The sequence below is a fragment of the Natator depressus genome, chromosome 2, assembly GCF_965152275.1.
Source record: "Natator depressus isolate rNatDep1 chromosome 2, rNatDep2.hap1, whole genome shotgun sequence".
In the NCBI taxonomy this organism is placed as follows: Eukaryota; Metazoa; Chordata; order Testudines; family Cheloniidae; genus Natator; species Natator depressus.
In genome coordinates, this window is record NC_134235.1 from 249,193,959 (window position 1) to 249,210,093 (window position 16,135).

At 47.1% G+C, this 16,135-nt stretch overlaps 1 protein-coding gene across 4 annotated transcripts in view; it reads left to right on the forward strand.

The window, feature by feature from the left end:
• The window catches only part of WDR86 (WD repeat domain 86), a 49,680-nt gene extending 44,152 nt beyond the window's left edge, over positions 1 to 5,528 (forward strand). For 3 of the 4 annotated variants that reach the window (XM_074946325.1, XM_074946326.1, XM_074946327.1), the window contains 2 exons: positions 2,998 to 3,101; positions 3,353 to 5,528. In XM_074946325.1, coding sequence (XP_074802426.1) covers positions 2,998 to 3,101; positions 3,353 to 3,571 — 323 coding nt within the window. In that variant the 3' untranslated portion in view covers positions 3,572 to 5,528. The remainder of the gene's footprint in view (positions 1 to 2,997; positions 3,102 to 3,352) is intronic. The other variant, XM_074946328.1, reaches the window with a different exon arrangement.
• Positions 5,529 to 16,135: the final 10,607 nt, after the last annotated feature.

Consider the following 16,135-nt stretch of genomic DNA (forward strand, 5'->3'; position numbering starts at 1 on the left):
AGATTATTAAAACTAGATTTTTTTTCAGTGCAATTTCTCTTTCACGGGTTATGCTTGTTGTTTCTCTCTTACATTTTTGGGCTTGGACAATGAAAATGAATTTAGTCAACTCAGATGTCTGTGCTGCAGTTTTTGTGTTGCAAAGATTGCCAGGGAATCTTGTTTAAGAACTGCTCCTTGCACTGAATTTTAACCCCTTCTTCTCCACCCCCCTCCACACTCCATAAAAGGGGTTTCTATTGGGTTTGTAGGTAGGTTTGGATACAAATTTATTTATATACAAACTAAATGTTGGCCCGAACTTGATTTTACATTGCCCTGTTGAAGCTCAGTTACACAAATAATCTCTTTAAATGCAAAATGACAGTTCACAGGGAAATAAAGGATACCTGTCAAAAGGCAAATCCTGAAAGAAAGAGTGAACTAAAATGTACTCGCTAAGAGCAATGCAGTTGCTGCTCCAGCCTGCCCTTGCTTAATTTGAGATCTGCAAAGCTTGTGCCACTAGATGTACGGTGACAGGTTGCTTGGTGAACCAGTAAATAATACTGAACTACCATGTTTGTCCATTTCCTCTCTTTCCGTAGTCAGTCAGTGCCTTGTCATCTGTTCTGAGAGATGAGACGGCTGGAGACAGAATGTGAATCCTTGGATGCCCTTCTGTTTCACAAAACTTTCCACACTGGCAGTTTATGATGAGGCATGAAATACAAGGATCACTGATTTCACCTATTTTCTATTTTAGTTCAGAAATTTCTATTTGTAGCAAAAGTCAATGAGCTGGGAATAGTTAAGAAAAGTGGTGCCATTAGAAGAGAATGTTCCCCAACCATTAAAGCTGGTTGATATGGTCCTTACTGTGCATATTAATAGCTAGTTGTTCATAGTCTGAAATGTTTAAAAAAGTCTTGTGATTTTTGTGTGCCCAACCTGAAACTCCTTAAAGGTGCTGAGCATATACCCTCTGAAAATCAGGCCCCTTGAAAGTATCTCAAGTTGGGCACCCAAAATCACTAATCATGCTTGAATTTATAATAACCTTCCATAGTTCATATAGTATGTGATATACAATATAGACATGACAGACACTTTCAATCATTTCTATAAACTCCTATACTGTAATGGAATACCAGCTCTAACCTGTGGCTTAAATCACTCAAAGGATGTATTGCTTTCAAGGATCCTAAGCTACAAGAGTTAATTGAAAAAGTCAGCTCTTCTGAAAGGAAATGTGTAGAGTTGCTTGAAGATGCATTTTCACTGCTGAAGAAAAAGGATTTTCTTTTGTGTGATATCTCTGCACAGAGGAATCCTACCTGTTGATAGTAAGCTTTTTTGGTTGAAAAGCCCAGGCTTTATTCTAACAGTGGTAAAGCCGTGCTTCATATATTATGAGAGAAAGTGTTAGACTTGTACTTAATTACTGGAGTTTGCAGTTTTTCTTTCAAAATCAGAAGGGTATTTGCCTCCGCTGCTTGATGCAATAGAAGAAACTAGTGAAGATACTACAGCAAGGAATGGGCCCCTGGAACTGTATGGTGTTCAAAGATAGTGAAGGCTTCAGAAAAATCTTTGAAACTCTAGAGACTGTCAAAGCATGTGTATAGACAGGGAAACATACAGAGAGAAGGAAGGGAAACCTAAATGTGCGCAATTAACGTGGTTGGGTAGACTTAACATGAGAAGGAACCATAGACTTGAGGAGGAGCTCAGTACTTTGAAAAATGAGAGGTGTGTGTGAGGGAAACAAAGCCCAGAAGGAATTTAGGCTGAGTGTAATGAATGTGTAGCATGGAACAACAAAAGTAGCCACAGAAGCAGCAACTGGTTGCTTTACAAATAAAACAAATGTTTTTGAGAGGGGAACGTTTCAGGGGTAAAGCCGGGAGCTGGTTGGATGAACCTGAGGCATGGCAGCATCTCCTGGAGGAAGATACCCATGTTAATAAAACAGGGTCCTTTGCCATCATTTCATGTTATGTGCAGTAACTTCTTCCTCCCAGTGGATTGTGTACATTGGAATTCTGGACCAGATCCTCAGCTACAGTAAATCCAGGTAGTACCACTGAAGTTCAATGGAACTCTGCTGACTCTCATTAGCTGAGGGTCTGGCCCCACATCATCTAACCCTGCTCAGAGCAAGCCTATTTTTCATGGCGATTAAAACATCAGTGGCTACTGGTGTATTGTCTACACTACTCTGCTGTTGGAGCTCCAGAGTGCTTAGCAATGGTGGGAAAGACCATAGAAATGTAGGACTAGAAGGGACCATGCATAGAGGCTGGACAAGGTATGATCTAGGCCATCCCTGACAAGTGTTTATCTAACCTGTTCTTAAAAACCTCCACTAATGGAGACTCTACACCTACCCTAGGTAATTTGTTCCAGTGCTTAACTACCCTTAAAGTTAGGAAGCTTTTCCTAATGTGTGACCTAAATCTCCCTTATTGCGATTTAAGCCCATTACTTCTTGTCCTGTCCTCAATGGTTAAGGAGAACAGTTTATCATCCTTCTCTTTATAATAGCCTTTTACATACTTGAAGACTGTTATGCCCCCAGCCCCGCCCCGTCTTCTCTTCTCCAGACTGAAAAAAAAAAAAGGGTTTGTTTAATCTTTCCTCATAGGTCATGTTTTCTAGATCTTTTATCATTTTTGTTGCTCTCCTCTGGACTTTCTCCAATTTGTCTACATCTTTCCTGAAGAGTGGTGCCCAGAACTGGCTGGAGTACTCCAGTTGAGGCCTTATCAGTGCTGAGTAGAGTGGAAGAATTACTTCTTATGTCTTGCTTACAACCCTCCTGCTAATACATTCCAGAATGACCCTTCTCTCATTTACACAGGACTAAATTGGGAGCAACCTTACTGGTGTCCATGAAGCTAAACTGGTATGAGCAAGTGGAGAATGGGGCCCAAAAAATGTTTTCCTCGAATAACCGATCTTTTATGATGGGTCACATGGCTATCCTCAAAAGGCCTCATTGCTTCTTTGTGTTAGTGTTTACAGGAAGTGGTGATGCCAGCGCTCGAGCTTTCAATTCAAGGACAGGAGTCCTGCAGAGGGTCTTCCGAGGACACAAGTTCATCATCAACTGCATTCAGGTGAGGAGGGGATTTTACTTTGAAAAACTCAACATCCCAGTCAGCAAGTTTTAGTTTAGATTTCTCCATATGTTCTGTGGAAACTGACATGGCCAGTTACCTGGGCATTAGAAAGCTTGGAATGCCATGTGCTATGACTTGCAGTGGGGAATTGGGCCTTAAATGTAAAGGACTAAACCTCCAAGCTGTATTTTGATTGTGGTGACCCTGAAATGTGCAGTATGGGATTAAGTATGACCCTATTGTTCCAGATTCACAATGAATTATTGTACACAGCTTCCCATGATGGCACGCTAAGGATCTGGGATGTACAAGGAATCTGCAAGCGAAACAAGCATCGCCTGAAGACGGAGCGGTCTGTCCCGGGCAAGAGCTCTCAGAAGGGAAGCCTGTCTCGTCTTTTCAATAACAGAGTTGGCTGCACAATGCAACAGGAGAATGGGGAACTTGAGGCTGTTGAACTAACGTGATTGCCTGGAACAAACTTTCTGAGCCATCTGCTGTGCCACTGGGTGCAGATAAGCCAGACCTTGGAAAGGGGTGGGAAATTACATTGCCCAACGTGCTCAGTCAAGAGTTCACATTCTTGTGAATCATGAAACTACTCTCTTCGGACTATTACTGACGTCTCACTGCATCTCACAGTATATTGTAATGGAAAGTAAACTTACGTGGATGACTTACAGACCAGGGGCAATATGGGGTCAGGAGCCATTGTGGAAAGCAGTCCATGAGATATGCCTTCCCCTGTATGTTTGTTTGTAATTATAATTTGTATTTAAGTCTCCTTTTCCCAGTTCCTCCCTGTACAGTGGTATTTGACCCCACTGCTGTATCATGCTGGTCCCTGACAGGAGGAGAGGCAGGAATAAGTAATAAGCCAATAGGCTCCCTCCCCTTCCTATTGCCTGTTGCACATTCTGCTCCATCGCAGTGTGTTGTAAGCGAAAGCTGCCTTGCAGGATGACTCTGAATTGAATTTTCTCAGCTCCCTTTGGGGTAATAATGTCCTTGTCTCTCGCTGATCCGAGTGACTTTAATGTAGGAGAGTTTGGCTGAGGCACACAGATGGCTGAAGTCTCTCTGGGGCTTGAGCGTACAGCAACAGAGCAGAGATTTAAATGGGCTTTAAAAAACTCCAGCAAACGACCAACCTGAACTTCAGGCCGGTTCCTCCCCATACAGCTCGAGTGGGAGAGCAGGATGGCAGTGGGTGTACCCCTGGTGGGGAGAGGGCCTTGTTTCCTCGTTGTGGGGCTTGGAAAGCAAGTCAACAGGCTTCAGGGATGCTGGTTCTGAAGGATGTGATGGAGGGGGGGGTTGAGTGAATGCAGCCACCCAGTAGCTCTCTGGCATCTCTGCTCGGCCTGGGCTCCCTTCACATCTCATGAACCCGGCAGCGGTGCTGCCCATTCCATGACAGGTGCCATAGGAGCCAGACAAAAGCTAGAGAGAGTGCCTGGAGACCATAGAATCTTTGAAATGAAAAGCATGGGAATGTAGAAGGGTGTTACCATGGAAGACGGTGGGGACCTGTTGGAAGGGAGGTGGTGGTGTGTAAAGATCTAGAGTGAAATTGCTAGAGACCACCTAGGTGTGCCTGAAGGAAAGGGATGCAGTAGGTTTGGAAAAGCATCTGAATCAGTGGTTCTCAACCTGTTTATGCGGCCCACAGTGTATTATGTGGGCTGCAAGTTGAGAACCACAGTGCCACCCCCGAACTGCCCACAGTACCCTATGCTCAGCACCCCTGCCCACAGCGGGGCCAGAAACGGTGCCCTGGGTGCGGGCCGGGCAGCAGCTGGACCTGGACCCCACCATGCGGGGCTGGGTAGCAGCTGGGACCCGAGTGCTGCTGTGTGGGGCCGGGCAGCTGGGAGCCCTGGCACTGGGCCAGGAGCTGAGCGGGCCAGCAGCCAGGACCTGAGAAGGGGGGCCAGGAGCGGAGCCCCACCTGAAACCTGGGGTTCTGCAGCACCCTGGTAAACCCCTAGCTCCCAGTGACCCCCCACATCCTCACTGCCCAGTGGCCCCCCGCTACACCAAACCTATCCACAGACCCACTCACCAGCCCCCTGCTGGCAGGAGTGCTCCAGCAGGCTGCAAGACTGTCTCCCCCTCAGCCAGCCCTGCCCCCGCCAGACCAAAGCAGCAAATTTTGAATTTTTTTTAGTACACAGCTGTGCGCTAATTGGGCCGCAGGTTGAGAACGGCTGATCTAAATTTAGGGGTGGCGCACTCGTCTCATCCAGGTTCACTGCTCCTTGATAATCACTGAGCCATAAACATTCAAGTGTCCTTATATTTTTGTTGTCGATATAGCACACTTTGTAGAATCAATGAAACAGATACGTAACCATGTGTTTTTATTTTTGTGGCTTTATTTATTCTGTATTGTGGCGGATAAATGCTGTAATACTCTGCGAGTGGGTAATAAACACATGGCATCTATAGATAAAACTGAATCCTTTATTTGTATTTTTTTGCTGCATACATAGGATTGGCTGCAGACAAATGGCAGTCAGACAGGGGGGAGAAGCATAGGGAAAAAATCATGTGAACTTTACAAACATGTCCTTGCTTTTCCCGCTTAGATGGGCTGGAGCAGGGGTGGCCAACGTGTGGCTCCGGAGCCACATGCGGCTCCTTGGATCGGCCCCGACTCCGGGGCTAGAGCTACAGGCACCAACTTTCCAATGTGCTGGGGGGTGCTCACTGCTCAACCCCTGGCTCTGCCACACGCCCTGCCCCCCACTCCATGCCCTCACTCCTCCCCCTACCCCCCCGAACCTCCTGCACACCACGAAACAGATGATGTGGAGGGAGGAGAGTGCTGATCGGCGGGGCTGCCGGTGGGCAGGAGGTGTTGGGAGAAGCTGTTGAGGGGCTGCTGATGTATTACTGTGGCTCTTTGGCAATGTACATTGGTAAATTCTGGCTCCTTCTCAGGCTCAGGTTGGTCACCCCTGGGCTGGAGTCAAGTCTGTTACTAGTGAAGCAGGACAGTCCCTAAATTCTTATGTCCTGCCTGCTACAGCTGTATGACTGCCAACATCTCAACGCTTTAATCCACTGAGTTTGACTGACAAAGCCACAAAATACACTGCAGCCTTGGCACAAGGTATGTTATGCTGGGAGCCAGGACACCCTGGTTTCACATCTTGGCTTGCACTAGCTGTTGCAGTTCACAACCCTTATTAGTGTAACCCTTCTGCCCGTCAGAGTTGGCAGCAACAAGGGCTGGGTTCAATATCTAGGGGATTCATTCCAATAACACAATGCAAACCAGCTCGAGCCCCCACCCAGTGACCTGGGACAAATATATACCACCCCCGCTGGGCGCCTCCAAGAGGCAATACTTCCCCTATCGCAAGCACAGAGTCTGAGTGTAGCAAAAAGCCTTTTAATAACAGAGAGAAACAATGTGGCATTATGTTGGGGAAACACCACCAACAGGATTCGTAACACAACCCATGAGCAAAAAAAAACCACCCCAAGCAAATTGGGGCATGTCCTTTTCCTTTGGTTCTTGAGTCCAGCAACCCCAAATCACCCAAAGTCCCAAAAGTCCAATGACCCAAAAGTCTCTGTCCCTGGTCAGGGCAGCCCTAGAGTTCGAAAGTTTATCTGCAGAGCTTTACCTCCCAACCTGGGTGGAGATGGGGGGGGAGAGATAAAGGGCACCTTACATGATCTGAAGCTGACCTTCGCTCCGCCGGCTGCCCCACGAACTGCTTTGCTCGGCTCTGCTGCTCCACCAGCCGGTCCACGAACTGCTCTGCTCCACATCCCACAAGCAGCTCCCGCCGTCCAATGAACTGCTCCACCAGCCTGTCCACAAGGCACTCCAGCCGTCCCACAAACTGCTCCACAATATATCTTCAGACTCCCCCACTACTTAACACAACGCTCAGTGATTTCAGCTCTTAGGTGAATTCAGCTTGTAGTAGAGGAGCCTCACTGCTGGTGCACCATTGGCCCAAAATGAGCTCTGCAGCCTGTAACTAGACTCCTAATAGAATCAAAAGTAGCTCTGATATTCCACAGTGGAGAGAAGAGGAAGTGCAATTAGCATATAAGGCCCATGCCACCAAGTATTAATACTTATCCCTAGCCTCTGTCAATTCATAGAGTTTTGGAACCCAAGTCCCTTGCCTAGCGAGTGCTACTTAGTTGATGGTGAATCCCTCCATCCTAACAAAAGGCCAAGTACAGTTCCAAGCACAGTTCCCATAATCAGGGTAATAACAATTTATTCTTCCTGCCCCAATAACAGAGACACTGGGGATCCCACAGCAGCCAAAGTGACCATTTGGGCAGCTATGGCCTCATTCTAGGCGGGGTGGGTGTGCCTATGCAAATGAGATCGGCCCCTGAAGTTCTTTTCCACAACTTGCCACACCTCACCACCAGATGTCAGGGTGGAGCTCATCCTGACACTGCTTACATCAGTAAGCGAGGTAGCTCATCCCTCCTCCCCCCCGAAGCAGGAGAATGTGACACCCTCCATTTTACAAATAAAGTCACAGATGGCAAAGTTGGGACCAGAACCTAGCTCTTCGGTAGCGCAGTGCCACTCCTCAGTCACACTGCCTGTAAGGGCTTGGCTCAGCCTACCCATTAGCACGCTGTCCTCCCAATGCGCAGTAGCGAACCAAGGCAGCCTCACGCCTACAATGCTAATACTGGCTAGCAAATAGGTGTGTAAACTGGGGCAAAGTCTGTGCCACACTGAACCCCACACATAGTGCCTGGGCCACAAGGATAGCAGCCGACATTGCGATCAGTTGCTCCTGTAGTGGAAGCAGCAGAGCTGGCGACTGGGGATCAGAAGGTCTTGGGTCAAAGCCTGCTGACTCACACTGGGGGAAAGTAGCAGGTCTCGTACAGTGAGGGTTGTCCTAGAAGTAGTTAAACAAGCTGCCACAGGCCTATCTTTTTTCTCTCTCTCTTAAATGCAGTGGTGAAAGTCTAGCCTTGCCCAGTGGCAGGACCAGTACAGCTATACTCAGATTTCAAGGCTACAAGGGACCACCAGCTCACTTAGTCTGACCCTGTGTATAGCACAGGCCCCCCCAGTGCCATCCAGGACCAGCCCTCTATACCCAACACCCCACATTAGCGTGAAGTATTGCAACCCACAGGAGACTGTTAGGTGCTGCAGACAGAGAAAAGAGGGACTGAGGTGCACCAGTGCCCAAGGTGCTGCAGTGGCAGAGAAATGATTGAGATAGACCCAGATAATTCTGGTTACCCATGTACTGCAGTGGAAAGCAAATACCCTCATGGTCACTGCCAACCTGACCTGGAGGAAAAGTCCCCTTCCACCCCACATATGGTGAGCAGTTAGACCCTGAACAAGACCCAGCCAAGCACCTAATACTCCCGAGGGAATTCTGTGCCAAAAAATTCTACATCTAAAAATTCTGTCTGCAACATTTTAAAATGCTGCATATTTTGTCAATAAATAAAGGTGGAGACTGCAGCATGGCTTGGGGGAGGGGGTGTGGGGGGAACACAGGGCCCTGGCTGCACAAAGGTAGGAGATCACCCTGTGCCCCCCTCCAGATTTGGCAGTGGGGCCGCACCTGAGCCTCACCCAGCACAAGGGCCACGGCCCAGGACCCTGCCCCTCCATGCCAGGTGCCAAGACAGTAAGTGAGAAGAACAGCATCTCACTTGCATGCCCAGCCCTGGCCACTGATCCAGGTGTGAGGCAAGCAGCTCTGCCTTGCAGGATCCAAGTGTGGAGGGGCTCAGTGTGGGGGATCCAGGTGTGGGGTGAGGGTTCTGTGTAGGGCAAGCTGGAGGTGGGCCGTTCAGAAGTGGAAAATCTGGATGCACAGGGGCTTCTTGGGGGGTTCTGGGTACAGAGGGAATGGGACTCTGTGGGGTGGCTGTGTGTGTGTCCAGGTGAAGGTGCTGAGGGAGGGAGGCTTGGTCTGGGTGCAGCACGTTGGGGTTCAGTGCGGGTGGGAGGGTCTGGGTGCAGGGGGAGCTTGTTGACATGGTCCAGGTGCAGGACGGGTGGGAGTTCAGGTGTGTGTGGGCGCTTGGTGGGGGAGTGAGGCTCAGCTGGGGTGTGTGTTTGGGCATGGGGTGTGGGGGAGTCCAGATGAACAGGGGAGCAGCTCCCTATACAATGACCCCCCACCCCCAAGGCTGAGGAGCAACAGAAGCAGGAAGCGGGGTGCGGGGAGGGTTATCGCAGATGCATTGGAGGAAGATTTAAAAAAAACCCCAACCTGCCAGACTACTTTGAGGGTGGGGGGAAAATCCTTCCTGATCCCCCTCCAGCGGGCTGCCTGAAACCCTGAAACATGAGCTTTTATGAGCATAAAATGGACGTGAGCCCTGCCCCCCCACCATCACAAGTAACCCCTTCATACAGTTACACCCATAACGTTGTCCAGCTTGTTCTTGAAACAAACTAAGATACTAACTCAACCTTCTACTGCTTAGAAACCTTCTTCTAATCTCCAGCCTGAATTTGTTCATGGCCAGTTGACCCCCCATTTGCCCTTGAGCCAACATTGTCCTTTAGCTTAAGTAGCTTGTCACCAGGGGTGAAAGTAAGTCGAGTGACTTACCGGTACTCTGGGGCCAGCTCTGGCCCCCGGAATGGGTGGGGCCTAGAGTGGAAGGGGCGGGGTTGAGGGGGTCAGAGCCAGCCCCAGCCCACCCTGTAAGGTAAGTGCCCCCCCCCACCGGGGTAGCAGCAGCAGCCCGGGGCTCCGGGGTCTATTTAAAGGGCCCGGGGCTCCCCTCTTCTACTGCCCTGGCCCTTTAAATAGCCGCTGGAGCCCTGGGGAAGTGGCGGGGCTCCAGCGGCTATTTAAAGGATGGGGCGGCAGAGGCAGCTGGAGCCCTGGCCCATTAAATAGCCCCTGGAGCCCCCACTACCCCAGGGCTCCGGGGGCTATTTAAAGGGCCCTGCGGCTCCCCTGCTTCTACTGCCCCGGTCCTTTAAATAGCCGCCGGAGCCCTGCAGCTGCTACCCCAGGGCTCCAGCAGCGGGGCTCTGGAGGCAATTTAAAGGGCCTGGGGCTCCAGCCACTGCTGGGAGCCCCAGGCCCTTTAAATTGCCCCCTGGGGAAGCCGGGCTGCCCCAGTACGGTGCACCGGTTCTTACCGGTACCAGGTTCACCTCTGCTTGTCACCTACCATGCTATTAGCACCCCTCCTGTCCCCTCGCAATCTATTTATAGAGCGCAATCATTGCCCCTCTCAGCCTTCCTTTTGCTTGACTAAACATGCACAGTCCTGCTTTTCTATGCAGGTGTTTGTTTACCAGTTGTTTTCTATGTCCAGCAGGTGCCCCCGCCACTTTGTTGGCTGGGCCTGGAGTTTGTGTGTTTAACTCATACTAGGTGTATGTCTACACTTCAAGCTAGAGGTGTAATGTCCAGCTCCAGGTGAATGACCTGTGCTTGCTTGTCCAGAGCTAGCCTGGGGCCGTCTCCACCAGCTTGAAATTATAGCTTGACGTGTGAACACATCTAGAAATGCTGGTTTAGGAACCTACCTGCAAGCAGGACTGGCCCCGTACTCTACCACGTTCAGGCACTTCTCCATCTTGCTATGCAGCTCGCTATTAACCATTGGTCCTGAGGGGACACATTTATAAGATGGTGGCTCTTACCAGGCTCCCTCCTCCACAGCCAGGAGGCTCACTCTATTCATGGGCTGTCTGCGAGCTCAGTGATGTGTGTTAGGAGTTCAGATGAATACACTGGAGTTTGGGCTGGAGGACAGGTAAAGGCTTATTTTTTTCTCTGCTAGGTAAAGTGCACCTACACCCGTACAGAAAATTTAAAAGAAAACACTATTGTGTATGTTTACATGAACTGAACCGGCTGCCCTGCAGCAGCACATGGTGCTGGGAAAGAACGATAAATGGTGGAGATGATCCCTTGGATCAGAGTTGGGTGAATGAGTAACCTGAGTTTTGCCTCTTGCTTGTAAGCAGATCACAGTAGCAACCATATGTTTGAAATTACTCTCAGACTTCAATGCGTAATTCTTACTCTGCAGCTCACTTGCCAGTGGCAGCTGTTCACTATTTGCCACATGGGCCATTTGGATTAGTTACATGACTGGTGGAACTGTTTCTGTTGGAATGACCTTACACATTCAATAGTAAATTTTAAATTTCCCTATGGCAAGCATTTCATTTTAAATTGTACCGTCTTGCGTAAGCAAAGCTTCAATGCCTAAGGAAAGCACAAAGCAGGAGAAGTGAACAGTTCCATCAAAACTGATGCACACTCAATTGTCCCCCCACTCCTGCTATTCACTCTGCACTATATCAAGCTATAGAGTCCATCTACCCCAACTACATCATTTGGTGGGAAGCTCTATCTGGTAACACAGTATCAATTTAATAAGGGCTCAAATCCTGCCAGGCGCCAAGCCTCCTCAACTCCCACTGGTTTTAATACGAGCTGAGAGTTCTCAGCCGGTCACAGGCTCAAGCCCAAATCCCTCAGGGCTAAACCACTTCCTTGTCCTTCCTTTGTACCGCTGTCTTGGAGGACATCATATTTCTTCCATTTGTTTCTAGGTAGTCCCGGAGCTGATCTTTTTCAGGTTTGTTTCATTCCAGCCACCCTTTATTGGGTTTTGGTATGCTACCAGTATTCCCGTAAATGCATAACTATTGTATTTAACTTTTGTACTGTCCATTGTATTGATGTACAAAAGCTGTAAATAATATAAAATATTAAAGCCATACAAATAATACCACTGTCTACACCATTGCTGTGAGCTGTAATATCTGATCCATATTTGCCATGACTAAAAGAAACCTTTGTACTAAATCAAATAAACATGCTTCATACTGGAATTTGAAGATTCATAGATACTAAGGTCAGAAGGGACCATTATGATCATCTAGTCCGACCTCCTGCACAACGCAGGCCACAGAATCTCACCCACCCACTCCTGCGATAAACCTCTCACCTATGTCTGAGGTATTGAAGTCCTCAAATCGTGGTTTAAAGACTTCAAGGAGCAGAGAATCCTCCAGCAAGTGACCCGTGCCCCATGCTACAGAGGAAGGCGAAAAACCTCCAGGGCCTCTTCCAATCTGCCCTGGAGGAAAATTCCTTCCCGACCCCAAATATGGCCATCAGCTAAACCCTGAGCATGTGGGCAAGATTCACCAGCCAGATACCCAGGAAAGAATTTTCTGTAATAACTCAGATCCCACCCCATCTAACATCCCATCACAGGCCATTAGGCCTATTTACAATGAATATTTAAAGATCAATTAATTACCAAAACCATGTTATCCCATCATACCATCTCCTCCATAAACGTATCGAGTTTAATCTTAAAGGCAGATAGATCTTTTGCCCCCACTGCTTCCCTTGGAAGGCTATTCCAAAACTTCACTCCTCTGATGGTTAGAAACCTTCGTCTAATTTCAAGTCTGAACTTCCCAATGACCAGTTTATATCCATTTGTTCTTGTGTCCACATTGGTACTGAGCTTAAATAATTCCTCTCCCTCTCCGGTATTTATCTCTCTGATATATTTATAGAGAGCAATCATATCTCCCCTCAACCTTCTTTTAGTTCGGCTAAACAAGCCAAGATCCTTGAGTCTCCTTTCATAAGACAAGTTTTCCATTCCTCGAATCATCCTAATAGCCCTTCTCTGTACCTGTTCCAGTTTGAATTCATCCTTCTTAAACATGGGAGACCAGAACTGCACACAGTATTCCAGGTGAGGTCTCACCAGTGCCCTGTATAACAGTACTAAAACCTCCTTATCCCTACTGGAAATACCTTGCCTGATGCATCCCAAGACCGCATTAGCTTTTTTCATGGCCATATCACATTGGCGGCTCATAGTCATCCTATGATCAACCAATACTCCAAGATCCTTCTCCTCCTCCGTTACTTCTAATTGATGCATCCCCAGCTTATAACTAAAATTCTTGTTATTAATCCCTAAATGCATACACTTACACTTCTCACTATTAAATTTCATCCTATTACTCCAGTTTACAAGGTCATCCAGATCCTCCTGTATGATATCCCGGTCCTTCTCTAAATTGGCAATACCTCCCAGCTTTGTATCATCCGCAAACTTTATTAGCACACTCCCACTTTTTGTGCCAAGGTCAGTAATAAAAAGATTAAATAAGATTGGTCCCAAAACTGATCCCTGAGGAACTCCACTGGTAACCTCCCTCCAGTCTGACAGTTCACCTTTCAGTAGGACCCGCTGTAGTCTCCCTGTTAACCAATTCCTTATCCACCTTTCAATTTTCATATTGATCCCCATTTTTTCCAATTTAACCAATAATTCCCCATGTGGCACGGTATCAAACACCTTACTGAAATCTAGGTAAATTAGATCCACTGTGTTTCCTTTGTCTAAAAAATCTGTTACTTTCTCAAAGAAGGAGATGAGGTTGGTTTGGCATGATCTACCTTTTGTAAAACCATGTTGTATTTTGTCCCATTTACCATTGACTTCAATGTCCTTAACTACCTTCTCCTTCAAAATTTTTTTCCAAGACCTTGCATACTACAGATGTCAAACTAACAGGCCTGTAGTTACCCGGATCACTTTTTTTCCCTCTCTTAAAAACAGGAACTATATCAGCAATTCTCCAATCATAAGGTACAACCCCTGAGTTTACAGATTCATTAAAAATTCTTGCTATTGGGCTTGCGATTTTGTGTGCCAATTCCTTTAATATTCTTGGATGAAGATTATCTGGGCCCCCCGATTTAGTCCCATTAAGCTGTTCGAGTTTCGCTTCTACCTCAGATGTGGTATCCTCATTCCCATTTGTCATGCTACCATTATCCCTAAGATCCTCTTTAGCCTTATTAAAGACTGAGGCAAAGTATTTGTTTAGATATTGGGCCATGCCTAGATTATCCTTGACCTCCACTCCATCCTCAGTGTTTAGCGGTCTCACTTCTTCTTTCTTTGTTTTCTTATTTATATGGCTATAGAACCTTTTACTATTGGTTTTAATTCCCTTTGCAAGGTCCAACTCTACTTGACTTTTAGCCTGTCTCAATTTATCCCTACATGTTCTGACCTCAATAAGGTAGCTTTCCTTGCTGATCCCTCCCTTCTTCCACTCCCTGTATGCTTTCTGCTTTTTCTTAATCACCTCTCTGAGATGCTTGCTCATCCAGCTTGGTCTACAACTCCTGCAGATGAATTTTTTCCCCTTTCTTGGGATGCAGGCTTCTGATAGCTTCTGCAGCTTTGATTTAAAGTAATCCCAGGCCTCCTCTGCCTTTAGATCCATAAATTCTTCAGTCCAATCCACTTCTCTAACTAATTTCCTTAATTTTTGAAAGTCAGCCCTTTTGAAATCAAAAACCCTAGTTGAAGATTTATTTTTGTTAATCCTTCCATTCAGTTTGAATCATGATCACTCAAACCAAGATTATCCCTTACAACCATTTCTTCTATGAGGTCCTCACTACTCACCAAAACCAAATCTAAAATGGCATCCCCTCTAGTTGGTTCAGCAACTACTTGATGAAGAATCCATCAGCTATCGCATCTAGGAAAATCTGAGCCCTATTATTATTACTAGCACTCGTCCTCCAGTCTGTATCTGGGAAGTTAAAGTTTCCCATGATCACACAGTTTCCATTAGTATTTACTTTATTAAAAACATTAAAGAGGGCTCTATCCATATCCAAATTAGATCCCGGAGGTCTATAGCACACACCCTTCAGTACCTGTAGTCCAGTCATGGCTACTGTTCCACCATGTTTCTGTTATCCCTATAATATCTGGTTTCACTTCCTGCACCAGTAGCTCTAGTTCCTCCATTTTGTTACCTAGGCTCCTCACACTGGTGTACAAACATCTTAATTTTTGCTGTTTGGCCTCGCTCACATTCTGTACCCTATTAGGCATGGTCATTCTACAGCCCGTATAACCTATTAGACTGGTATCCACACTGCCCTTCCTCCTTATATACATTCTCCTACCCACGGCTGTATCCTTTCTTACTTCGTTTTCTTCCCTCTCAATGCTAATATCCGGCGTGGAGATTACCTGGACATCTCCCAACCATCTCCCCCAGATTCCTAGTTTAAAGCTCTCTTAATCAGTTGTGCCAGCCTCCATCCTAGAAGTCTATTTCCTTCCCTACTCAGATGAAGTCCATCTCGAGAAAAAACTGTCCTCTGTCCATGAATGCCTCCCAGTGGCCATACATCCCAAAGCCCTCCTTATAGCACCACTGCCTAAGCCATCTGTTGATAGTCACAATCTTGTCACACCTTTGTTGCCCTTCTCTAGGAACAGGCAGAATCCCACTAAAGATCACCTGAGCCTCGATTTCCTCAAGCGTCTTCCCCAGCCTAGCATAGTCTCCCTTAATACTTTCCAGCGAGAATCTACCAGTATCATTTGTTCCCACATGAAGGATAATTAGGGGATTCTTTCCTGCTCCCTTTAGGATCCTTTTCAACCTCAGGTCTACATCCCGTATCTTAGCACCTGGAAGACAGCATACCCTTCTATTCTCTGGATCAGCTCTGGTTACAGGCCTGTCTATTCTTCTCAGTAAAGAATCCCCGATCACATAGACCTGCCTTTTCCTGGTGATGGTGCTATTCTCCAGTCTATCCCCTGTTCCCTCTGGCTGTAAGTTCTTTCCATTCCTATTCTCCCTTGTAATCCTCTTCAACCCATCCTGTATCCTCCTGGGGCTCATATTTGGTGTAGTCTCCATTGACTCTTCCCCTTTTCCTATAGGACTAGCTGCTCTTCTCTTCTTCCTTGCCCTTCCACCTTCAGTGACTACCTGCTGAGCCCCTTCTTCATTTTCCAACTCTGCAAACCTGTTCTTGAGCTCTATTTCTCCTTCACTAGCCCGTCTTTTCCTCTGCCTGGTTCTTTTAGTCACATGCTTCCACTGACCACTTTCCTCACCCAGTCTCCCCTCAGAATTCCTCAGTCCCGCTTCCATCTGCAAGTCTGAGCTTTTCCCTTCAGATACGTCATGTCTTTGCTCCATAATCTGCTCAAACTCCTTTTTA